This window comes from Perca flavescens, chromosome 5 (genome assembly GCF_004354835.1).
Source record: "Perca flavescens isolate YP-PL-M2 chromosome 5, PFLA_1.0, whole genome shotgun sequence".
NCBI classification, from domain to species: domain Eukaryota; kingdom Metazoa; phylum Chordata; class Actinopteri; order Perciformes; family Percidae; genus Perca; species Perca flavescens.
Genome location: NC_041335.1, coordinates 13,757,972 through 13,784,781, shown reverse-complemented (window position 1 = coordinate 13,784,781; position 26,810 = coordinate 13,757,972). Strand labels below are relative to the sequence as shown.

Genomic DNA, 26,810 nt, shown 5'->3' with positions numbered 1-26,810 from the left:
AGAGAGAGAGAGAGAAAGAGAGAGAAAGAGAGAGAGGTGGGGGGGGTCACACTGCTGCTATCATACACATACGCGCGCACACGCTCACGAGCGCACTCAGATTATATTTGTGAGAGAACGCAGAGAGAAACAGTTGATGACGGAGCTGCATGCTGGATGTTTCTGACAAACACCGGTAACAACTAACAGGTAAGATCCGCCTCTTGCTTTACTGCTGTCGGTTTAATTAACATGTTTCTGCGTGTGTGACCGCAAATATCACCTGTAATAAATCAAACTGCAGTCCTCATGTAGAAAATTATAGAAGTATGCTATTAGCCTGTAGCCTAAATACAGATCAGCCTGTTTTCATTTTTTAATAATATAGGCCTAGGCTACATATAAAATAGCTAAGAATGTTATAGAGATGTAGCCTAGCCAATGTTTGATATTCTGATGTCCAACAAAACTGCGAGTTGAAGTTTGGATTGAAATAGTCTCTGCTGTACGCACAATATTAATAGAGATATTATAGGAATACTACTGTAGGATTTAAATGCTGATGGTTTTAGCGGGACTTCGGCCAGACTCTCTCCCTGGCTGTTGTCGATCTTGTCCGGGCGAGCCGGCGCTGTGACACGCCGGGCTGCAGTGCGCCGCAGCGGGGCAGACAAGCTCCGACGTCCCCCCCTCCCTCCCTCCCTCCTGCTGGCGTCTCACTCTTAACGTGTCACCTTAAAAAAATATGAAACCAAACAGTGTTTAATTATCAGATTATAGACAATTGATCAGATATGCTTCAAACACTGTCTGAAGTTATGTAAGAGGGTGCTGGTGAGCACACCGGCGGAGGAGAGGAGAGGAGAGGAGATGAGGGATGGAGGATGGAGGGATGGATGGGTGGAGGGGGGATTAAGAAGGAAAGGATGGTTTTATGTAACAGCCCCCCTCCTCATCCAGCATCAGAACATCTGCCATACAAGTCCCATCATATATTTCAAATGTTCTTGTAATATAAGGATAAAAGCCTTATCAATATATAATAGCCTACTGTAAATGACTGCAGGGCCTTATCGCCTATCTATCTATCTATCTATCTATCTATCTATCTATCTATCTATCTATCTATCTATCTATCTATCTATCTCTGTCTGTCTGTAAATACTGTACTTTTTACTGCACATTTATCTGCTTGATATGCTAGGCTATATGATATGATGCAGTGCTAGCCTACTACTATACCCAACACAAAGTATTTAAAATTGTCTCCACATTGAGGAACTACAGCATTAAAAAGCTCTTACATCAATTTATTAGTGATAAAAACAAAATAAAATATTTTTAATTTTATAATAGGCCTACTATAACATGTTGAGAGGAGCCACCAGTACTTTATGCCTACTTAAATACTTTTTGCTGATAATACTTCTTGACTTTTTTTATTAAGTAGCCTACTTTTACTTGTATAAGGAATATTTTGGACTGTGGTATTTTACTGAAGTAAAGGATCTGAGTACTTCCACCTCTGATATAGCTGTATGTCTGTCTAATTCCTATAATTTATAAACTTACAGAGGACAGATTTATGAACTTAGCCTGTGGTAATTCATGATGACTTTACAGTGTTGACATTAGTTTATTGTATATTTAAAATAGTATATATGTATATTTATACCTAGGTTGGCTGAGTGATTTTTTTAAAGTGAATGTTAAGTTTTTAGTGATATTAGCAGCGACTTATGTTGGTCTGGTTTCTCAACAACGGTTGGATCCATTGTGATAAAATGTGGTTCATCATGTATGTTAGGTTTGAAATGTGGAGAATAGAGATGGTTGTTTTTTGAGGAGGGATGCGAGAGAGGCGTCGTCATGGAAGCACTGAACAACAGAGCCTCTGCTGAAGGACGTTATGTGAATTGTTTAGTTTTAAAAATAGAACTTTTGGTATCTTTTTGCAGAGAAGTTTTAACCGTCTGGTCCTGAATATTTGATTGAAGTCAAAGGTCCCGGCACAGATACACAAACATAATGTTAACTGTTAACTGTAACAGACAGACAGATGACTCTCTGTCCTATTGAACCTGCTGTAGCTGTGAATAATGAGTTCACAGTCCAGTGGGAGCTAGAAAGAATCTGCTGCTGCTGCCTCTGTGTGTGTGTGTGTGTGTGTGTGTGTGTGTGTGTGTGTGTGTGTGTGTGTGTGTGTGTGTGTGTGTGTGTGTGTGTGTGTGTGTGTGAGAGAGAGAGAGACAAACATACTGACCTAAACACACATTTACATTTTATAATAATAATAATAATAATAATAATAATAGTAATAATACATTTTATTTGTTGGCACTTTTCAAGACACCCAAGGACACTGTACAAAAAATAATAAAACATTATTAAAAGCAATAGTAAAATCAAGGTGACCACTAGTTACTAGTTTACAAGTCACTAAAATTTAAGGTGGACATGGTAAAAGTTATGTTGGGTATGCTAATCTAAACAGATGTGTTTTAAGTTGTGATTTGAATTGATGAAGAGAGTCCAGTTGATGGATGTGAGTGGAAGAGAGTTCCAGAACAGTTTAAAGGTCCCATGGCATGAAAAATTCACTTTATGAAGTTTTTTAACATTAATATGCATTGCCTCAGCCTCCCTATGGTCCCCCAGTGGCTAGAAATGGTGATAGGTGTAAACCGAGCCCTGGGTATCCTGCTCTGCCTTTGAGAAAATGAAAGCTCAGATGGGCCGATCTGGAATCTGCTCCTTATGAGGTCATAAGGAGCAATGTTACCTCCCCTTTCTCTGCTTTGCCCGCCCAGAGAATTTGGCCCACACATGAGAGAGAGACATCATGGCTTTCAAACGAGCAAAGTGGCAGTTGGTCAAGGCCACACCCCCACCCTCCACCCTTTTGACTTGGGAGGAGGTGGAAATCGGAGAGCCATCAACCGATAGGGTGAATGGGTGGGTTTTGGAGAATGTGGACTTTGAACCAATGAGAAGAACCTCGATTTTATTTCCATTGAGCTTTTCAATTAAGCTTGGATTTGTAGTATCTTAGGGCAGAAAAAGTAACCCACAAATTTAGTCAGTTTGTTTGTTGGTTAGTTTTGTTAGTTAGACACTAAAATCACACAATGGAGAAAATAATCAACAGATTAATCCATAATGAAAGTAATCATTAGTTAATATTTCAAAATGAGCTCCCGCTTAACCAACTACAACAGTAGTATCCTGTAATGGATGAGTAATAATATTATGATATAATATATAATAGTATAACATTTTTATTCTTTATATACTTATGATTATACTTACATACTTTCACTGAAGGAACAATTTCACTGCAGAACCTTTACTGTAACAGAGTAATTTTGTGTGATATTAGTTACTTTTATTGCAGTAAAGAATACTTTCTCCACCTCTGTTTATATTGTGTCTTTTTTCAGCTGGTCATCATTTTAAGAATCAGCCTGCTGTGTTGATGTTTAGTCTTCCTGTTAGACTTCTGGTTAACATCTGGACCATCACTGATTGGTCCGTTAACTAAACAGGTGAGGATGCTTCAGTCATGAGGTATGTTGTTGTTGTTGTTGAAAGCAGAGACCACTTCTCCCCAAATTGTTTTTGGATGCAGTGATAAAACGTCAGTGAGTCTTTAAACTCAAGTCTCTGCAAGCTTTTCTGTAATCTCAAATCAAGGTTTTAGAACATTCACAGTTTGTGTTTGGTTCTCGCCGGTGGTATCCTGTACTCGTACGGTCCCTGAATGCCTCTGTGCTGCGTGGGCGCTCTCCTCTATTTCTGGACACATGAGTCATCTTCACTCATGTTATACAATAGAAACTTTGCTCCACTGGCACTCTACTGCAGCAGAAATAGAAAGCAGGAGTAGAGCTCAGTCAGGTTGCTGGTTTGAATTCCTCACTGCAGTTTGTGTCTCCTGAAGCATCAGTGAGTTCAACTTAGTCTGACTCTCTTGGAGTTAGTCCATTTGCTCAAATACTATAGTTAGTACAATTCTAGGTTACTTGTACTTTACCTATTTTGACTTTTTTTCTACTTTATGCTTTGAGGCAAATATTTTACTTTTTACTACACTTCATTTATCTGACGGCTTTAGTCACTTTGTAGATTAGGATCCTATAAAACACAATGCTTCTTGGATGTTACTTGCATCACTTATAATAATCCAATACCTTATAATACTTACTGTAAGTGCTTCTACTTAAATATATAATATGTAACTTTTCCACCTGTCCACAACTCGACCTACGTTATGTATATTTTGTTGAGTTGTGTTCTTACATTATCCCAAATGTTTCCAACAATCTTCAAACCCAGAGATGTCATTTTATTCAGGGTAACGGTCCATTACATTTGGTCGCCTGTCAATCGTGTCATATAACCTTTGACCCCTCTAGTTGCTCTAACTTGTGGCAAAACACTGGAAACACCAGATGATACGTTCTAGAGTGATTATAAATCATACAATGTCACAGAATTATACTCAGTAACCGTAATACAGCAGGTTTCTGCCACACAGCATCATCTTTTCATTAATTGCATGCCACTTTGCAATACACTAATACAGTATATACCTAATTTATTGATATGATATTTCAATATCGATCCAGCTTAGGGTTACTACGATGTGCTATGATGACAATTGGCTCATGCTAATTCTTGGTGGCTAAAATGTACTTTAACGTTATAAGGTTACAACAACGTTAAACGCGATCATAAAGTTATTTTTAGTATGATTGTTTTGACCACAGATAACAGCGCTAGGCTAACCCACGATATATTTCACCACATAACGTTAGCTACAGTAGCTGTATGGGGAGTCAACTCCTCTAATTCTAAGTTAACAGGTTAACATTACGTTAGCTAACATTACTATTTCAGTAGGACTTTAACTTTTTGACTTATTGCGACTATTACTTAAGTAAACAATCTGAATAATTCCTCCTCTGCTGCCTGTGATTCTGGAGAGCCAGTAACATAGTAACACAAGTTCAACTGGCAACATGAACAGATCAGAAGCGGAGTATTTAATCAAATTAAGTGCATAATCAGTGAGGTGAAAGATATACAATATACATACAGTACATAATAACTAGAATAACATGCTGCTGTTTTTCTGACACCTCTCAAGCTGCAGGCCTGTACTGGGCCACAATAATTACTATCAGGCTTTGAAGAAATGATATTCATCCACAAAAAAGATGAATAATAATTAGATAAGTTTAAAGTTTTGTGTGGTAAAGAACTTGAACTTGATGTCGTCTGTCCCGATACTAATGAGAGCATATTTTATTGGATTGGTATCGGTTCAAAATAAAGCAGATCGAAATCTGCTTCTTTACTGAACTATGTTTTGTCCTCCACCTTCAAATCTATCTCTTCTTCAGGTTATAGCTTGACCACTTTCCTACCTCCCTCTTTCCTTCCCTGCCTATTTCTTTCATTTCCAAGCTTCTCCTTCTATCCATACTTTGACTCTTTAACTCCTTCATCTTTCCCTATCGCCTCCTTTCCTTGCCTGTGTCCTTCTTTCCTTCCCTACCTCCTCCTTCTTTCCATGCTCCCTTATTTCTTCCCCTAACCCCTTTTTTCCTTCCCTACTGACCCTCAGGTCAGGAAGTCTGTAGCAGGACATCAGGTGGTATCAAACAAGTTGGATGGCTCATGTTGTCTGATAACTGGTGTAAGTTGAATCCAGTATGTTCCTGCAGCAGACGGAGGCCTCAGCTCTTATCTCTGAGAGCAGCAGGGGGCCGAGTGGGGCTGAGGGGGGGTTTGTTGATGCTGCAGGAATGAGGCCACAGGCACAGCCAGCGGTGGTGGTATGTGTGTGTGTGTGCCGGTGCGTGTGTGTTTGTGTGGAGGGGGGGGCAGTTACACTGTTACTGTGATGTTGTGGCTCTAGGGGTTCAGGCTGCTTTCCACTTGCCGTCAGCTCTGTCAGTTGATTCTCAGCTGCAGGAATTTTAAGTTGAATGTGTTTGCTGATATGGCAGAACAAAACCTTCCTCTCTCCTCTAATATCAGAACAGGAACTCTCTCATGCAGATACTTTTAAAGATGCAGCTCTGCTTTGTCATCTCACCTCGGTGAGCTGCTGTCATACGTCTTAATATAACAGTATGACCTGTCAGCTGTATATTCAACTACAGCAGATCACACAATTCAGGTGTGTTCCCTAAACTCGCAGCTGGAGTGTGATTGGTTATAATGAAACACAAGAAGGAAGGGATGAGGTAGTGAAAGAAATGCAGGAGTATGGCAAGAAAAAAGAAATATATTAATAAAGGAAATAAGGAGGCAGGAAAGGACTTATGTTTCAAAGTCTGTTTTTAACCAGTTATTTGTGTGTGTCTCAGTGAATAGTGTATATAAGCTTTTATCATACTGGAGCTGTCATCATGACAACAGAAAGATATGACAACAGCTGAACTGTGTTGATGGGAAACAACAGGTGGGAGGAGGAGGATGGAAGGAAAAAGGAAAGTAAATGAGGGAGCATGTAAGGAAGTAAGGAAGGAAAGAAGGAAGGAAGGAAGGAAGGAAGTAGGCTGGAAAGAAAAGACGGAGGTAAAGATTAGGGAGTATGAAAGGAAGGCTGACATTGGGGAGGAAAGAAGAATATAGCTTGGAGAGGAAAAAAGTATATAGTAAAGAAATGACAGCGTTTAGAGGAGGATGGAAAGGAGAAGCTTAGAAAGCAAAGGAGTAGGAAAGAAAAGGATGAAATAAGGGAGTATGTAAGTAAGGAAAGACAACGTCCTCACTCCTCCTGTCAATCAGAACTTCAGCACAAACATCTTCAGGACACTGTGATGTCATCTGTGTTGGCCAATGAAAGCAGCCGTTGACTTATAGACGACAGGCTGGGTGTGGTCACACCTCTGTGAGGCAAGATAAAAGCCTGCCAACGCACACACACGCACACACACACACACACACACACACACACACACACACACACACACACACACACACACACACACACACACACACACACACACACACACACACAGCGTGCTGAAACTGTTGCGTCTTGTGATTTTATGTATCTGAGTTAGAACGAAACTTAACAGCTCAAGTTGACAGGTGGTCATGTTTACTGTCTGTTTCTGATCAAAACATAACTGATCAATGTGATTGATTTATTCCTTTGAGCCTCCTTGGCTGACAGTGTCAGTTCATAAACCTTCATTATTCGGAGAAAGTAGCTCATAAAAATGAGTGAAAAGTACATAAGGGTCTGAATGTTGTCTGAATGTTTAACATGCCAGTTTATTACATAGCATTCAACCACTAATAGTTAGGGGTGTAAGAAAAGATTGATACACTTGAGTATCGCAATATTTTATTTTGCAATACTGTATTGATTTCAAAAACGCTTCTTTTTTTTTGTGTACGTTAAAAAATATTCATGTAATACAGTGGTTCACGTTTATGTTTAAACCCCCTACCACTAGACAGCTAGAGACGCACCACTAGTGTCCTTCCCTAACAGTGCCTAGCAGTGCCCATAGACAGTATATAAACTGGACCAACAGGACGGAGACCAGTGAAGGATATTAGAAGCACTTTTCCGTTGAGCACTGAGCGTTACTGCGCAGCCTCCAACTGAGAGAGACGACGTAGATGTGACGTGAAAAACCTGTCTGAAAGTTGTAAGTCTTCTGGTAGCCGTGTCAAGAGAAATCTCAGTCATTCCGAATCTTACAGAGATGGAGAGCATAAGTATATGTAAGGAGGCACAGGCTAATTATTGCTAACTAAAATGCTAGTTAACATTAGTAATTAAACCTAAACAGCTCATGTAAGTCAAAACTGCCTGCGAGCTTCTCCTGTACTATACGGTAATTCCTCTACTATACGACAGTAAGTCACTTGGTTATGACACAATCGTTAGCCTATTTTTACAAAAACGTCTGCTACGGAGCCATAACGTGAGATACAAGGTAATGGAGCCTTTTATACATTGTTGTGTTTCTTTAGAAATAAACAATGGACAAATAGAGTCTTTAAACGCTTCAGATGTAAAGTTATTCGCTGTCAAAGTGACGTCAAAATGAATGGCAGTCAATGGGATGCTAATGGGAGGTGATCGTTTTGTAGTACTACAAGTACTGCATTTAAGTACAGTTTTGAGGTAGGCTACTTGTACTTTACTTGAGTATTTCCATAGTTTTTAGTACTACTACTACTGCTGATACTTTAACTACATAAAGCATAAATACTTGTGTACTTTTGCGTGAGTATTTTTACATTACATAATGTATTAGTAATTTTAGTAAGTAAACATTGTACGGTATACTGTTCAGCTCCATCATTCCTCGTTCCTTATCTGTTTTTATCTTCTTAGGCTAATGCACTAAACAGTAAATGTGAAAATATTTTGGTGTGAAAATGTTGCAGATGAGAATACTTGCAGACCACTAAACGCTCACCAACTTACAGAATAATTAGAAGAGTCAGTCAGAGCTGTAAATGTGAAGCTGTGACTCAGCAGTTTTCAGTCTCTGACCCACTTACAGCTTCAGGCATCAACATGTTTTACATTTTACTGCATCACGACTCGACAAGAGCTCTCTGATGACAAATCGTGATGAGACAAAGTGTGAAACCAGCAGGACAAACAATCAGAGGAATTTCTGCAGCTTTGAACCTCAAGATGGAAATAGGAGAGAACATTTTACATTTGTATCTGCAGATAAACCAGAAAAATTGAGCTGAAGAACTGATTTGTCCTTGTTGGTGCATTATACTGTATATGGTCGCTCGTATTTAATGTTACGTTTAACATGCTGTGTGTGTGCATGTGTGTGCGTGTGTGCATGTGTGCATGTGTGTGTGTGTGTGTGTGTGTGTGTGTGTGTGTGTGTGTGTGTGTGTGTGTGTGTGTGTGTGTGTGTGTGTGTGTGTGTGTGTGTGTGTGTGTGTGTGTGTGTGTGTGTGTGTGTGTGTGTGTGTGAGGCATAAATCTGAATGTTTACACATTCTCAGGACCTCAGTGTGTGTTTTCCGTGTAGAAATGTGTGCAGTGACCGGTACTAACGACCTCCTCTGTGATATTAACAAGATAATTTATGTGTTTAACACAAAGAGAGAAGAAGACAGACGCCCAGAGGAAAAGTCAACCAGTCAGTTAATGTCCCTCTGCTTGTCAGTGGTGGAATGTAACTAATAAGTACATTTACTTAATTACTTAAGTAAAGTTTGGAGGTATTTTACTTTACCTGAGCATTCATTTACTCCACTGCATCTCAGAGGTAAATTTTGTACTTTCTGCTCCACTAACATCTGTGTGATAGCTTTAGTTGTTTTTCAGATGACAGTTTTTCATCCCTTTTCTGTCCAGTGAAAACCATGTATCTCCCGGATGTGTTGATGTTCAATGTTTGAGATAAACCGAAGGATGTCACAAAGCTGAAAACAGCTTTTTTTCTGACACCATGGAAAAGTTGACTTTTTAGAGATATGTGGTTCTCAAAGGACAGCAACGCTACAAACTTTTGATGTTATAGAAGATAATGCATTGCTGTAGATTAAACTACCCAACAATATATAAAGGAGTTAAAATTAGCTCAACCTTAAACATCTAGAGCAGTAAAATGCAACATACACATTAATGCAGCAGTAATATTAATCAAGAAACATCAGATATAATAGGAAACACTGGCCAGGGAACATTTGCACAATGAGTACTTTAAATATATTTTGCTGATTACATAAGGTTTTGAATGCAGGACTTTTACTTGTAGTGGATTTTTTTTACAGTAGCCTATTAGTACTTTTACTGCAGTAAAGAATTTGAATACCTTTTTCACCTGTCTGTTGTTATAAAGATTAATAAGTGCGGTGGAAATAGACATTATACTGAATTGTACAAGTAATTCTACTGTAAGTCACTTGGCCTTTATTTGTTCTTGCTGGTTATGGATATTATTTGAATTCTTGCTTTTATTTGAAAATTGACAGTATCGACATTTATCTGGAAATACAAAACCATGATATTTTGCTATTTCTGCTGGATGTGCAGGCACGACTGAGTATTGAACCTCAGTATTTTGTGGTATTTGTGTAAGTTGTTGACTTAATCTTGATTGATTAAGTCATAGTTTTGGCAATTTTATCGTTTTACTTTTTTACGTTTTCTTGGCTGTGGCATAAAAAATTGCAAACGATCCCGATAAACTGATAGCATACAAAAGATCTTTGCTGTTTTTCGTTATTTTTGTCTCCCTTTTGTTTCTTCCACAGAAAACGGTTTTCGTAATCATTCAGGAGTGTGAACTCACACTTTACTAACACTCTTCCTACACACCACCAGCACATTCACTCTGAACTTAAATTGGAATTCTGGGAATTTCAAGAATAATCATTAACTGCTGGAGACAAGGTGGATTCACCAAAAAACGAAATCATGCCATCACATGTGTTGGGCAGGATGAACTTGAGTTTGATTTATACTCCCAGACGTTGCAGCCGGGTGGGGTTTACCTGAGGCTGTGACCCCTGCAGTGTGTGTGTGTGTGTGTGTGTGTGTGTGTGTGTGTGTGTGTGTGTGTGTGTGTGTGTGTGTGTGTGTGTGTGTGTGTGTGTGTGCGTGTTGTATTAGAAACAATGTGATGGGCACACACAATTGGTTTCGGGGTGGTCTGATAGTGGGAGGTCTATTTTAGTACAGCATCTCTCTCTTCATCTCTCCCACATTTCTGCCACCTGATTGGACACTGGGTGTGGTAACCTAGCAACCTTCAGATATCTTCCAGACTCACAGATCTGCTGAACGAGAGCCTGAGCAAACTCTGTTCAACAGATATATATTTAAAGATATCTATCACATATGTGAGTGATAAATACATGAAGATGATGGAGGAGGTGGAGGCACAGAAGATTTTCTCAGAAAGCCTCAGAGATGAATATATGTTATGATTACACTTATATAATGAGCAAGTACCAAACGCAAAATAGAAGTTTGTCCGGAGTCCTAATTTTAAACAAACTGCTGCCAGCTGATCCACAAACAGTATTCACTGTGGAGAAAAAAGTTTTCCATAAAACCTAATCGAGAAATCAGTTTAGTTTAGTTGTAGTATGGGAACGTAATCTTTTAGGAGACAGGCTTGTGATAAATGCCAGTTTTTGGTCCATAAATGGCTGCCAGATGTGACTCATTTTGATGGGTAATTTGGACTGAGAATCACCTCTCACAACCAGACTATATTCATGTGAGTCTGATAATCGGACTGAAGTGCTTCATTCACTCAGCCTGACATAGTGTTCATATTAGCTGTTCTCTTGTTAAAGCTGTGGTAGTGATTGCATAACTAACCATTTTACAACATACATGTCTATTTTTATTTGGCTTTTGCTTTTTACAATTTTATTGAATGCCCCAGTCATAACCTCAAAATATATGCACTGTATAGCGCATGCAAAAGTTCCCACAATGTGACACAAACTGTAGAGTGCATGGCCTTTTATAGATGTGTAATTTACAGTCATGGTTGCACAAAGTCAAACGTTTCCAAAATCTCTGTATTGAAATATTAGTCAGTGGCAGTTAAACAATGCATTGACTCAAATACCCTATTGTTCATCCATATGATTTCCAAAAAAAAATCTTTTGTTCAGAGTCATCAAAAACAAAACTATGTTATATGTAAAATATAATATGCCTAATGGTAAGACCCTAGAAAAGTACTACAGGCCCCATTAGACCTCCTGCCAGACCCTCAAATACTGAATAATACTAGTCGTCAGTTTCTGATGTAAGTACTGTAAGCTTCACTTGCTTACATCACTTCCTGTTAATGCACTGGTGTGCAGGTGATGAATGTCATCGTTCACCTGTTGGAAACAATGAATGATCTGACAGCAGCATTCAGTAAACAGGACAAGTTTTAGTCAAACATGGATGTCAGAGTGAACATCTTTCAGTTACCAGTTTTCATTCATTTGACAGATTTCATTTTTCAGAACAAACTCCTGCCAGCATCGTCGCTTAGCAACAGCGTCGACTTCCCGGAAATAAAAACGTGAATCTAAAAATAGTCACAGAGCAAACAAGAGAAGAACAACTCAGCCTCCGTTCAGAAGTCCATTCAGATATCTGCTGATACTAACAGAGAGTTTTGATCCACTCTGCAGTTTTTTACACATTATTCTGAAGGATGAAGCTGTGTCCTGTCCTCTGTGTGTCAGTTATGTTACACAGTCTGATTTCTCTCTGCAGACTGGTGATCTGAAGAATCTGAGCTGCAGCAAAATCAACAGTAAGGATGTAAGTCAAACTTTCTGAGATTTAAAGCATGATTAGAATTTAAAATAATTTAGAAGAATTTAGAATATGTCTTTAGATGATTTGATTCACACAAAAAGACTTTGTTTGGTTTTCAAAGAGAGTTTAAGTTCAGTTTTGTGTTTATTTATTGTTTGAACCAGAGAGTTTCATACCATTTTTTGGAGCACTATAGAGCAAATGAGTCAAATCACCCACACATTTACAGTAGGAGGACATTTTTACCCTGGAAACCTATCATAACAACCTTAACATAACCCTGACCAAAAACCAAGTCTTAACTCTCATACCTAATGGTTAATCTTTGTGGGCCCTACATTGTAAATATTAACCCTTTAAAGTAATAACCTGGAAGATTTTTTCTTAAGTCTCTACTGTATGTATCGTCGAAATAAGTATGGTGATTGAGCCTATGGCCTATGGTCTGTGGTGACATTCCCAGGAAAAATCACAAGTGACGCAGTTAGTGGCACCATTACTCAGCAGTGGTCGGTCTGCCAGAGAGGGTAGGCGGAGCTAGCGCAACAGACTCGCTCTTTGACTTACTTATGTGTGAAGCGGTTGAGCTTTTTTTCACCGTTCTCTGCTAGTGTTTCAAGTAAATGGTTACTATGGCCGAACGAAGAAAAGAGCGATGTGCCACCAAAGATAACGAAACAGGGATCTTCGAGACTTTAAATCCCAGGACTAAAAGTATGTTTTTGCACTAACATTCAAAGTTGTAATTAGATCCAAACATGGCTGTATTGCACATTTTATTTTTGAGGATAATCAGTCCTGTTTGAAAATGAAAAAAATAATTAATAAAATCAGGTGAAAAGGTGAAAATCTCCTTTTTGAGCCCTTATGGATCAAGCTGAACACCTAGATTATGAATAGTTTATGCAAAACATGAAAAACAGATTTGTCTCTCTTTAATGAGATCACATGTGTCTCTGACCTGCTTCTGAGCAGTGGCGTCCTCTCTGTCTCATCTGACTGAGGAGCTGATACCTGATTCTTCCATTTTATTGATCAGACTATTGGTCACCAGGAGCCATCGGATTGTAATTGATCTGTCTCGGGGGACAGACTGAATTTGTGAGGCTGCTGCTGTTTTGTTTTTTTCAAGACATAAGAGCACTTTGGTTTCTCTCAGAGTGATGGCTTTTTCTACAGCCGCCATTTTAACCCTGTTTTTTTTTTTTTTTTTTAGAAACTATTTTAATAAATCTCTTGTTGTTGATGATGTTTTCTTTTCACTCTGAAAGAAGACACGTGGAAGCAAAATAGCCCAAAATCTCAAAATTGACCAGTGCATGAAAAAAATGTTTTGCCCGCCGTGGCTGGCTTTAAGTACTGATACTTTTACTTTGCCACTACTCATTACTGTATTAAGAATAATGTTCTGTTACTGTTTTGGGTGTGCATTTATGTTACGTGGGTTTTAGTTTTGTAAGATTGATTTAGTGTTCATCACGTTGATCACGTTTGTTGTTGCATTATGACCGAGACCCGGGTGGGGACTGATGTGGTCCGGGCAGTGAGGTAGAGTATGGTCACTCAAATCGATCCGCCCACCACTAGTGGTAATACAATTTTACCTGTTAAGTTAAGACTTAAACGGTTTAAGGCAATGGGTTTTCACGCACATTTCTAGAGTCAACTAAAGTCAACTAATTCGGGATAACGGTGTGACACCAGACACCAGCAGAGATCAATGCAGCAGGTTAAAGACAGTGAGCAGTCTGACCAAAATCTGACAAATCTGCAGAAAATCAGAATCAACGTACACAGAAATATGAAAAAATTATTCTTCTCGTTCTTTACTTTACAGTTCATTTAGAAATCAAACTAATTGAGTATTTTTGTTTTCTGATACTTATACCACACTTTAGAGGGAAATATTTCTTTTAATTGCACTACATGTATTAGTTACTTTACATATTCAGATTTGACCTAAACTAATCATAAAATAAGTTTATAAAATGCATTGCTGAAGATTAAACCAATGGTTTCTAGCATTAAAAGTATTTAAAACTAGCTTTACCTTAATCAGCTACAACAGTAAAATGCTGCTAACACATTTGTAATCTAATAATGTTATATATATATATATATATATAGAGATATAAAAAATGTATCAGTCACATGTACTTTTACTTTGATTCTTTGAGTGCATTTTGCTGATAATATGTATATACTTTTTCTCAAGTATGCTTTTGAATGCAGGACTTTTACTCGTATGTATTTTATGCTGTTACTGTTTCTTCCACCACTGGTATTGGTATATATAGAGAAAGTGTTTGATTCCAATTAATTAATACCAGATAATTGCAATTAATTGATCGGTTACATCCCACAGGATTTATTTATATAAAATTAAATTTAAATAATATTATTCATGTGTACGTTTCAGGTATTGATCAGGCTGCAGAGCCCTGAAGACTAACATTTACAGACATGATCCTTTATTCTCCATGAGGTTTGAACACACACACACACAAACACACACACACACAAATACAGTGTGTGTTCCTTCATTGACCGCATGTTACCCAGACTTCCACGTGCATGTGTTGGACAAAGCTGTGGACTCTGGAATAATCTCTTTGTGTCCGTCGCTCACATCAGACAATACAGAACTGGCAACCCAGCAGCTGCAGCTGAGCCATATATACTGAAAGTGATGTTAACTGTCTGAGATTTACATGAATCACACAATAATCTGGTCAAACAAACACTCGTCAGTCATTTCAATGCTTGTTTCTTTGTTTTCTCCTGATGAACATGTAAATCAGACAGCTAAAGCTAGGCTAGCAGTTACCCCTGCTTCTAGTCTTTGTTTAAGCGAGGCTAAACAACATCCTGGACCTAACTCTCATGTTAGATGAAATGAATGCACTTATGCACTTATGCGCTCAACAGTGATCAGCCACTTTTTGAACGGCTCTACTTCTGGAAGTGATTTTCCCCATTCAAATACTCCATTGACGTTCATAGATTTTAATGGTAGCAGCTGGCTATCGCCGTTCTTGGGTTTGCTATTGCGGTAAACATTTCCATGGTAACAGCCAGTTCCAGAAATCAGAGACGTCACTGTTACGCTTAGGATTGTGGGTAGTGTGGTACTTCTCCATCGAGAATATAACATGTTCTTCTTAAAACAAGGTTGATATCATAAGGACTTCTGGCTTCTACAGGAGCCAAAACCTTCATGTTACAACCTTGTAGCTCATGGTCAGTCTACCTCGGATGGTTTTGACATAATGGCTACTATACTGTACTAGTTTTACTAGTAAAACTAATTTTTTTTTACAGAAATTAATGAATGGGATTTTTACTTCCGGAACCACACTGTTGAGCTCTATAGCAGTCAGTTTTCTTATAGGAGCACCTAGTGGCCGGAACAGGAACTGAAGCTGAACACAAATGTATTCAGAATAAATCTTAAATTAGATGATTCTTCTTATACTTATACAGTGGTATCTTCACATCAGTCGTTCTAACTGTGAATTCAGTCGTTCTAACTGTGAATTTCATTGACTGAACTTTGGTGTATGTAAGGCTCTGGTCGGGCAGCTGTCTGTCATAGAAAGCCTCTGCAGCAGATTTCTGTTTTCCAGTTGCCTCACAAACACACACACACACACACACACACACACACACACACACCTCTCCTACAAGGTTGTCATTTATATCCAGTTTTACTGGCTGTACACAGTAATATAATATATATATTGTTTCTCTCAGGAACTGACCAATCAGCAGCCAGGATGATGCCCAAGGTAAAGACTGTTTTCACTCACCTATGATATTTAGAAAAAACAGCCCGAACTGTTTAAAGTGTTGTTTCTTCTGGTTTCTGCTTAGGTTTGGTCGCCAATTTGTGAAGAAGACACTTAATTTCTCTGGAATTTCTATTTTTAGCTCCTGGAAGCTGAACCTTAGAGTAGAAAATGAGATATTACAGTAATGGATTTAGGGATTTAGGATTTTAGTGCAAAGTATTCTAATTATACATATTGTGTTTTAAATATGCATAGAGACTGCGCTCTACTGGTTAAAACACGGGTTTTGCAATAGAATTTTGCTATTGGCTGATCTGTTGCTGGGTGACGTTTATGGTGCACGCTTTCGTCACCAAAAAACTAGTCTCGCCTTTCCAGACTTATTTCCACAGCGCTGTGTCAGCACTAGAGTATAGTCTGGCTACACGCTTACTGTATCTACTTGGGGATAGAGGGAAAAATAGCTCTGGTAGCTTTGTGTTTCTTTAAACCAATCACAACCGTCCTGGGCGGTGCTAAGCCCCGATGGCAGAGGTAACGAGTGGGATAGGACACAGGCGCAGAATGTCAGGTTTTATTCCAGCAATGCACAACCGTTGAGACTACTTCGGAGAGCACAGACCTCTGCCAAGGCATTCCCTATCTCACAATGTTAGTGCAGTGTGAATTTTTCATTAAATTTTTCTGACACTATATCTCGCAGTGTTAACAAAAGTAAAAAACAATTCTTTTTCACTTTTGTTAACATTTTCTGATAGGGCATTTGGCCTTGGAGGTCTGTGCTCTCTGAGTGCCTTTCTAGTTTTTGTAATAGTTTTATTTTCTCTACAGAGACCATTGCTGCCTCACATGCTTGCTAGCTGTTAGCTTTTTGTGAGAAGGTTTAAATAAATTAATTCAAGTTTAAAAAAAAAACAGCTCTTGATCTCACTGAGCAGAAACCTAAATGTTCTTTATCGCGTCCTTCATTAGCTGAAGTCTTCTTCCATTTGGCAGTTTGTGGTTGACCTCTGACCTCATTGTGTGTGTGTGTGTGTGTGTGTGTGTGTGTGTGTGTGTGTGTTAGCAGCAGCTGGCTCAGACGTCTCCAGGGAGTGTGTTGTCGCTGAGAGGGCCCAGCGTCCCAGGATCCCCTGCAGCCGCAATTGTGGTGAGACACACACAGATCAAGTCATATTATCCTTCAGATTAATCTTGAGTCAGTAATCCGTAATCTGTGGCTCCTTCCCCCTCCCTCTCCTTCTCTCTCTCTCTCTCTCTCTCTCTCTCTCTCTCTCTCTCTCTCTCTCTCTCTCTCTCTCTCTCTCTCTCTCTCCTCAGGCCAGAGTGGAGGACGGGGTTATCGGCTATAAGGATTTGGCAGCGTTACCAAAAGACAAAGCCATCCTGGATATAGAGAGACCAGATCTGATGATCTACCACCAGCACTACAGCTACAGCCCACTGGAGGTGATTCAATATCATGTTTTTTTTCCAGTAGGAGTCTAGTAATATTCTATATTTCTCTTCATGTTCAAAATCAAACCAGCAGTGAATGTATCTACTAACAAGAATTGTGTGTGAAACACAGCCTGATATATCTTCTTCCTCTGTGCCACAAAAACACATCACTGTTCCTTCATCACCATGAACACACACTGTCTTGCTGTCTTGATTCCCCCAATTCTCACTACCCACCAAATGGGGATAAATTTTCTGATAAAAAAATTGTCCTCAACAAATGCACATTTTACTCCTGTTTGTTTGATAAAGGTTTAATGAAGGTGTTTTAGGAAATTACTAATACAACTAAACATTTGGGCTCTTTCAAACATGTAGCACACAAAAGGAGACTGTCTGTTTTAGATGCGTTCTCACTTACTGGAAATACTCTGTTTGGTTTAGTGGTGGCGCCTGGTTAGACTGGAGGCAGGAGGCCGGACATAATGTGAATTTCACTGCGGTCACGTAGCCGGTTCGTAATATGGTCATAAACAACCAAGTCTCTTGCCGTTCCCTGAATTTGTCTGAGGATTTTAGCGTCGGCCCTTACTTACATAAGTTTCCGAATCTCGTCGTCTCTCCAGTTAGACATTTACGTTGGCATCTTTTTTCATCAAGACGCCCACTCGCTCACAATGAATTCTCCGGACAATGAGCTGCTCTATTCACACATGGGCTCAATCAGGCATTACATTATTGTACTTGGGAGCTGGCATGGTAAAGTCTGTTTAATGTCCGGTCCAACTGATTAGGACATTAGCGTTCTCACATAGAGCTCCTCCGGGTAATGTCTAGATACGTACAGGGGTTGCAGTGAAGTGTGAAAGGGGCTTTAGAAGCAGACACTGTGGCTGGTCTGACAGTCGGTTAGTTTATCGGTTGGTTAGTTCTGCATCTGGCTGCAACATGAGACATCAATCTGCTGCTTAGAGACCAGACAGCTCCTTACCACAGCTAAGACCCTGTGTGTGTGTGTGTGTGTGTGTGTGTGTGTGTGTGTGTGTGTGTGTGTGTGTGTGTGTGTGTGTGTGTGTGTGTGTGTGTGTGTGTGTGTGTCTGTGTGTGTGTGGGAGCGTGTGTCAGATTTTGTCTGGTTATGTGTCTATATACAGTCAGTGTATCGGCACTCTATCCACACTTCAATAAAGTTACCTTCAATTAAACAAAACTGAAATAATTGTTTTTCGAGCCAAGCAGACCTACATTTTAACATCTACATTAAAGTGATAGTTTGGATCTTTTAAAGTGAGGTTGTATGACGTATTACCCTTAGTCAGTGCATTACCTACAGTAGATGGCGCTCAGCACACCATCAGTTTGGTGAAGAAGGCAGAAGTACAGGACCGATACCGATAGTACTGAGGTCGTTATTGATGTTCTCTTCACAGTCACCAGACTCTTTTATCATAAATAGTAATTTTACCTTGCCGAAGACATGAAGACCATTGCTGGTCTACTGCTGCCTCGTTTGGTTAGTTTGTCTGTGTTATTGACTGACTTTGGTTAATCCAAACTAACCCTTTAAAAACAAATGAACTAACTGTCACTTGAATTATATATCAAGAATTTCTGAATCAGAAGGATTTAGAAAAACTCAGTGGGCTTGACTATCATAGATTTACCACTATAAAGACGTCTTTACAGGTCTCAGGTCAGTCCTCACTAAGACGAGGAGGGACCACATCAGTCAAGTTCTCAGATCTTTACACCGGCTTCCTGTTTGTCAAATAATTTACTTTGAAACACTCCTGTTGGTTTATAAAAGTACTGTAAAAGTTTCTGATCTGCTGCTCCGCTATGAAGCGTCTAGATCTCTCAGACGTTCTGGTTCAGGTCTGCTTCCTGTCCCCAGAGTCCGAAACCCAACCTGGAGAAGCAGCATTCAGTTTTTATGCTCCGCATATCTTTAGTAACACACAGGTAAAGAAATACATGTCGGCTTGTTCACATCAGAGCTGTGTACAGCATGTAGATCTGGCTTTGTTTCTGTGGAGCTTCTTCCTCGTTCTTTGAATCTATTTATATATTTGAGTGTTTTTAATCTATTTTTATGTTCTTTCCTCCTCAGAGGTCCTTGTCTCCTCGCTCCATCTCTCCTCCTCCCTCCCCGGAGGTAAGACCCCCCCCTCTCTCTCTCTCTCTCTCTCGCTCTCTCTCTTCATATATCATCATCCTCATAAGTTTTCACTCTTCCTGTTTACATCGTGATGCAACAGCAACATAATCTCCAGTTAGCAACATTACAGCTATTAGGCAGGTCAAAGGTCACAGCACCTGACAATCAATAAGTGAATGATCAGAGATGATCAAGAACTGATATTTAAACTGATCGATCACAGAGGAAGTTCTCTCCTTAACTTTACGGACTGAAGTACATTTACTCAAGTGATGTATGTAAGTGAAATGCATAGGTACTTGTACTTAAGTATTCCTTTTTCTGCTACATCTCAGAGGTAAATCTTGTACTTTTTACTGCACTACATTTATCTGACAGCTTTAGTTACTTTACTGGTGTACTAGTAAACATGATAACATAAAATACATTAGTAAAGATTAAACCAGTTCCCAACAAAAAGAAAAACTTTTAAGCAAGGCATCACCCCTCCCACCTGTCTGACTCCTGTGTTTCTCTGTGTTCCTAGAAGGAGTGCAGGGAGTGGCTGGGGAACCGCTCTCCTGGAGGTTCCTCCCCTTGTTCCACCATCCAGACCAGCAGGACACACAGCACACACACACCACCAACACCAAACACACCAAACACACCAAACACACCACACACACCAAACACACCAAACACACACTTTTCTGGTACCAAGAGCACCATGCAGCACTTCCACAGGCCTGGTAATGGCTTTTTATTTTCAGCTTCTTCTGCTACTCTTTATTACAACAGCGCATTAGGGCCATTGTAGGTAAAATAAATAATAATTACGTGGAAAAGGGGTAATATTGTGAGAAAAAAAATCATATTTTCCAAGATTAAAGTCATAAATTTACGAGAAAAAACCCCACCAGTTTACGAGAATTTTACTACACTATTCTCTGAGATTATAAAGTCATACAAAAATAGTTTTTTTTGTCAAGAAACCACATTACTTCACTTAGCAAGGTTCAACCTCATCACCCCGTAGACGCTGCAAGTGAACAGGGAATGATGTAACCAGCGATATCTTTGCATCTGTCCATTGCGTTGTAGTTCCTGATGCAAAAAACAACAACCGTCACCTCATCCAAATCAGTATGTTGTTTTCTCCTGAAGAGGCCCAATTCACGGCAATGTCTCTTCAAAGTGAGATGCTTATGATAATATGGTGATACTGGGCTAAAATCATAAGTATTATCATATTGCTAAATCTGATTGCCAAGTATAGTTTGATTCGGTCATCCACCGCAGGCATAATACACATATGTGGTGTGATGAGGTTGATCCAACCTTGCAAAGTGAGGCGGTGTGGTTCTACGATGGCCATCGTACTTTATCCCACAATTCTGTCTTCTATTCTTGTATTTACTGGGAGAATATTATTGCTCAATTTCACCACATCTTGTTGCAGATATAAAAACATCAGTTTATATTTTGGCTGATAAGTAGCCTAACAGAAACAGAGTTTGTCCACCAGAGAGCGCTAACAGGTTTATATTTACACTGTAAAATGTAGTCACTATTCTTTAATAACCAAATTTAAGGGATCTTTATTATACATGTTTGTTGATGTTATGTGTCTATATTATAAAATGAATATTAACTGGAACCCTCAAATGTAGACATCAGTGTTTTCCTCTTCCTCGTCTCTTTCCTCCATCTTACCTCATTCTTCTCTTCCTTCAGAAAATGGCTCAAACATATATAAGAAGCCTCCCATCTACAAACAAGGTGTGTTACACTCACATTTACAGTAATCTTGATATTTCAGTCCCTCACAACTCAGTCAGTAAACACTAATGACAGATATATGAACCCATTGACATTAACACATGGGCACAGGATCAGAATGTGGAAAATGTATCTTTCATTTCACTTTGTCTTTAACCATGAGCTTGCAAGCCAGAGATGGAAGAAGCATGCCTGTTCAGGTCCTTTACTACAGTAAAAGTACTAATACCACTGTGTGTGTGTGTGTGTGTGTGTGTGTGTGTGTGTGTGTGTGTGTGTGTGTGTGTGTGTGTGTGTGTGTGTGTGTGTGTGTGTGTGTGTGTGTACAGATACGTGTGTGTCCTCTCAGCTTCCTCAGGGCAAACACATTGAGGATCTGATTATTGAGTCTTCAAAGTTTCCAGCAGCTCATCCTCCGGACCCCAACCTGCCCTCCAAGATAGAGACCGAATACTGGCCCTGCCCCCCCTCCCTGGCTGTGATTGGTACGACCCAGACTGAAGCGCGCACGCACACACACACACACACACACACACACACACACACACACACAAACACACACACACACAGTGAAACACATCTTGTGCTGGCTGCGTTCCGTATATGTTAGAAAAATGGTGTTTCCACATTTTTGTTTTAAAAATCCAGTCAAGCTTAAATCCTGACATATGCTTCATGTATTATTCAGACTAGTCACCTCCCCTCTCCTCTTGTTTCCTTTTCTTTTATTTGTTTTCCTTTCTCTTCTCTATTTACTTTTATTATCCTGTTCCTTTTCTCTAATTTCCTTTCCCTCCTCTCGCCTTGTTTCCTTTCATTTTCATTTACTTTCCTCTCCCCTCTTTTCATTGCATTTTCATGTTTCCTTTCTTTTCCTCTCCTACCTTCTTCTCTCTTTTCTCACTTGTTTCCTTTTCTTTTTGCTTTACTTTATTTTCTCTCCCCTCTTCTCCTGTTTTCTCTCCTTGTTTCCCCTCTTCTCTATCTTGGTTTTCTCTCCTTTCCTTGTGTCATCCTCTCCTTGTTTCCTCTCCTCCTCTTGTTTCCTTTCCTAGTCTCCTCTCCTACTCTCCATGTCTTCTCTCTTCTACCCTTGTTACCTCTCCTCTTCTTGTTTCCTCTCCTCCTATGTCCTTATTTCCTCTCCTCTCTATCCTTGTCTCTTCTCATCTATCCTTATCTCCTCTCCTCCTCTAATCCTGTTTCTTCTCATCTGTCCTTGTTTCCTCTCCTCCCCTATCCTTGTTTCCTCTCATCTGTCCTTGTTTCCTCTCCTCTCTATCCTTGTCTCCTCCTCCCTCTAGAGAAGGAGTGGAGGAAGAAGGATCAGAGAGATGAAGATGTGGAGGAGGATGGAGAGCTGGATGATGAGCTGTGGGGACTGAGAGCGCTTCAGAAACAAGAACTCAACAAGGTGGAGGACCAGTCAGTGTACTGTACAGTATCTAAACGCTCTGTGGTGGTTACACCAGCCGGTATAACTCATCAGATTATAACATCTCCCTCTCTCTCTTCAGATTCAGTCTAATCTGGGGAAAATCATCCTTAAGGAGGAGTTGGATAAATCTGCAGCTCCTCTGAGGAGGAAAACTCGCTCACTACCGGACCCACATCAGCACGCTGGTACATTACTGTCACTATAAAAATATCAATTCTACCATTAGATTATTTTTACTCATGCATTAATGTAAAAGCAGGAATTTACTGTTGTAGTTGGTTGAGCTGGAGTTCATTTTGAAGTATTAACTAATTTATTATAGATAGATAGATAGATAGATAGATAGATAGATAGATAGATAGATAGATAGATAGATAGATAGATAGATAGATTGACTTTATTAATCCCAAATTGGGAAATTACTCTGTTATGGATTAATCTAATGTTTATTTTCACCTTTAATCGATTGATTGATTGATTGATTAATAGGTTTGTAAAAATTGTGAAAACAGTGAGAAATGGCATCACAATTACCCGGAGCGACAAAGTGACTTCTTCACAATGTTTGTTTTGTCCAACCAACAGTTCAAGCCTCAGCATTATTACTAATGCATTACAATTATTAACGAGGACCCATGGATGTTTGATGTTCTCCGCTCTCTTTGATTCTCTTTGTAACTCATTTCATTTCCGTCCTCATCTTCAGGGTCCAACGCCACCAAGTCTGTGTATTTCCCAGCATCTTCTAAGAGCAGCCTGTCCAGGGTGAGTGCTGCTGAACAGAAACGTCCAATCACAGCAGAGTTTACAGAAGATGGTGAGGAACATGTTTCTGTTTGTTTTCAGCTGCAGTCAGCAGAGTTCAGCTCGTCTGAGAAAACTCATGCAGGTACAAAGATACTATTTGGACACTTGTCTTACCCTCTTTATTTGCTATATCAATATTGAATGTACGTATGACATTTAGATTGTTTATTTTTTTTATTATCTGGCGTTCACGTCACCTCCTGGAGATTATAAATAATATTTTCTATATTCCCTCTCTTTCTCTCTTCCTGTAGATATTCAGGTACAGTCTGATTCATTCATGTTTAAACATGTTCTAATCATTAATAAGTGTCTGTGTTACTGATGGTGATATGATAATATATAAGTCAGTGTGTGTGTGTGTGTGTGTGTGTGTGTGTGTGTGTGTGTGTGTGTGTGTGTGTGTGTGTGTGTGTGTGTGTGTGTGTGAAACAGAATGGAGATTCCAGGATGGACAGAGGAAACTCTCTCCCCAGCATGCTGGAACATAAGGTGACAGCTCTATCTAGTTTTTAAGATAAGATAGTTGCAACGCAAAGTCAAGAGTGCACATATAAATATGAAATTTTGAGTTTGGCAATTTTGGCTGTCACCATCAGGTTTTTTTTAAACTGTAAGTGACTAGTATTGGACGAGAGGGTGGAGCTGGGGAGGATGACGTGGCCAAGCCAGTGTCGTTTAATGAAACCACAAAGGGATATATACATTTTGATTTGGATTGATTCCAGGTAGGTTAACACATAAATCTTCAGGAATTACAACAAATTACAAATTTATGATACCAAACAGATGAGAGTCTTTGTTCAGAGTTTTTACACCACCTCCAGGTGCTGGCGAAAGGTGCCACTGAAAACTGAACAAGACATTTTAAGGCGACCAAAATGTTCCAATGAACTTTGATAAAGTGAAAACACAAAGTGAGAGGGTCAAGGTTTAAGCTGAAAACACATGGACAACACCCCAAAACAAGTTAACAGCTATTTTAATGGACACAGTGCCATGGATACCCATTGCTAAACCTCTGTCCTGATTGACAGGTGTAGTCACGCCCCTAAAGCATTCCCTGCTTTATTATCAATTTTAAAATAAATGGGACCATCATTTACAAAATGAACATCATGCTGTATTGAAGAAGACTTGAAACTAGCGTTTGAGGCCGTAAACTCGTTAGGAAAATGTTTATTGAGGTAATAAATCAAGTGAGAAGTAGGGTCACTTCTACATTGGCTTCACTTTTCAGACCCGGAAGCTTCGTCCATTATTTTAACAGTCTATGGGTTTGATGACTCCATGGCGCTGTCTGTGTTGCTGAAGTAGCAGGTGGATTTGTAATTGTGACTTTTTCTCCTGTCAGTTTCGTCTCGGATCTAAAATGTTCTCTATAAACTATATAGCTAGGTAGCTGGGGAGGGGAGGGTGAACTGGCCCTTTAATTCTAGAGCGAACTGAAGTCACTAACGTAAGAGATATAACATCAGCTTCATCTTTATTACTTTATGTTACAATTTATTGTAGCTACATCTGTTGATTGATTGATTGATTGATTGATTGATTGATTGATTGATCTTTGTAGATATGCCCTTATGAGATGCTGGTGGTGACCCATAGAGGGCGACACAAACTTCCCCCTGGTGTGGACAGAACCAGGCTGGAGGTAAAACAAAGAGTGTGTTCTCTGCTCGCCACCCCCCTTTGAAACTAGTTATAAAGAATGTTATCAGTTAGTTTAGTTCATTACCCTTTTAAAACACCAAAGTTGCACAATAACACAAACAAACTTAGCGATCAAGGCAGCGGTAGACCAGCAATTCCTGTGTTCTACTGGTTTTGTCAAAGTAGCCGGGTGGCTTTGATGAGAAATGGATATAAATGCTTCAGTTCCCCGGGATTCAGGCATGCCGACCACCATCTACTGTAGGTATACACTGACTATGGATAAGCACCTCATACAACCCCCCCACAAAATATCCGAACCACCCCTTTAAACTACATTTAAAAACCAACCTGACCTCCGCGCTAGAAGATAGACTTCAAGAGCTGTTTGATTAATTGATTGATTTATTGCTTTTCTTATGAGTTCCAACCTATTATTCCACATTTCCCAGAATTTTAAAAATGTTTTTAATGATCTCGATTGGATTAAATGATCAGATCAGATATTAAGTGGATGTTATTCACTGCACAAAACTTCTTTTCTGTCCCACTCAATGTCTCTCATCGCTGCAGAGACACCTCTCGCAGGAGGAGTTCTTCAGTGTTTTCGGGATGTCCATCGAGGAGTTTGACCGCCTCTCTCTCTGGAAGAGGAACAACCTGAAGAGGAAAGTCTGTCTCTTCTGACACTGCTGAGACCGCATCTCTCACAATCCCCCTTGCTCTTCCTGGATCACTTCAGGGTCCTGAAACCACACAGACTCATTATTATCAGCACCACCACCACCACCACCACCATCATCATCACAGTCTGGCGCTCAGTGAGACGTCAAATTTGATTCACAGTGAAGGTTTGAATGAAAGCACAGAGTGGTTTTAGATTCCTGCTGCACACATGAACTCCGCCTGCAGAGCTGCAGAACTTCTGTTTAATACGCTTCAGTTTCTAGATGTCTGTGTAAACGTGTTAATAACAAAACTAAAAGCAAGCACAAAGAATCAACCTGCAGGTCAAGATGTGGAGCACAGAGCAGGTTTAGGTAAAAAACTCCACCTGAGAGCAAAGCAAACTCCAGTGGGTTTAAACTGGGAGTGAGGAGCCCGGTCACACCAGCATTTTTAACAGCAGACATTTGAGCTAAATTCATTTAATTTCGGAGAAATCGCAGCAATCAGTAGATTCTCGGCAAATTAAATCCGTGATCGTTTGCATAAAGTTCAAGCTTGGGCAACTTTAACAAGCAAATTTGCTTTGAAACTGTACGACAGTCCAGAGGATATGGAGCTCAATGCACCATAGTCTAAATCCACGACGTTCCACTTCCGGGATTGCTCCGTTGCCGCCGGAAATTCCGCCGGATTTCACTCATTTAGGTCGGATATCTGTTGCCTTGGGTTTCCTTTGTGTTTGCATTTTAAACTCCGGTCGATTTGAGGATTATTGTTAACTGCTCCTCAGATCTCTGCAGGGTAAATCCAGACAGCTAGCTAGAC

At 39.6% G+C, this 26,810-nt stretch overlaps 1 protein-coding gene across 5 annotated transcripts; it reads left to right on the top strand.

Annotated features, from left to right (window-relative positions):
• The first annotated feature begins 109 nt into the window (after positions 1 to 109).
• LOC114555741 (dematin) lies at positions 110 to 26,690 on the top strand. Of its 5 annotated transcripts, XM_028578365.1 has the most exons (18): positions 110 to 189; positions 12,227 to 12,274; positions 14,691 to 14,756; positions 16,025 to 16,059; positions 17,132 to 17,212; positions 17,383 to 17,511; positions 19,613 to 19,657; positions 20,187 to 20,388; positions 21,374 to 21,418; positions 21,748 to 21,903; positions 22,723 to 22,832; positions 22,936 to 23,041; positions 23,563 to 23,621; positions 23,703 to 23,745; positions 23,918 to 23,925; positions 24,099 to 24,155; positions 25,237 to 25,317; positions 25,890 to 26,690. In XM_028578365.1, exons 4-18 carry the CDS (start codon positions 16,048 to 16,050, stop codon positions 26,001 to 26,003), a joined length of 1,248 nt encoding a protein of 415 aa, XP_028434166.1. In that variant the 5' UTR covers positions 110 to 189; positions 12,227 to 12,274; positions 14,691 to 14,756; positions 16,025 to 16,047; the 3' UTR covers positions 26,004 to 26,690. The 5 variants fall into 5 exon arrangements, with proteins under 5 accessions (XP_028434166.1, XP_028434165.1, XP_028434163.1 ...); XM_028578364.1 differs by having other exon boundaries at positions 20,190 to 20,388; positions 23,563 to 23,745; XM_028578362.1 differs by having other exon boundaries at positions 23,563 to 23,745.
• Positions 26,691 to 26,810: the final 120 nt, after the last annotated feature.

Bases quoted from the DNA above. Each gene is read 5' to 3' on its own strand.
- LOC114555741 (XM_028578363.1), top strand. The intron at 17,512-19,612 runs GTGATTCAATAT...TTTCCTCCTCAG, and splicing joins ACAGCTACAGCCCACTGGAG to AGGTCCTTGTCTCCTCGCTC. The intron at 24,156-25,236 runs GTGACAGCTCTA...TGATCTTTGTAG, and splicing joins CCAGCATGCTGGAACATAAG to ATATGCCCTTATGAGATGCT.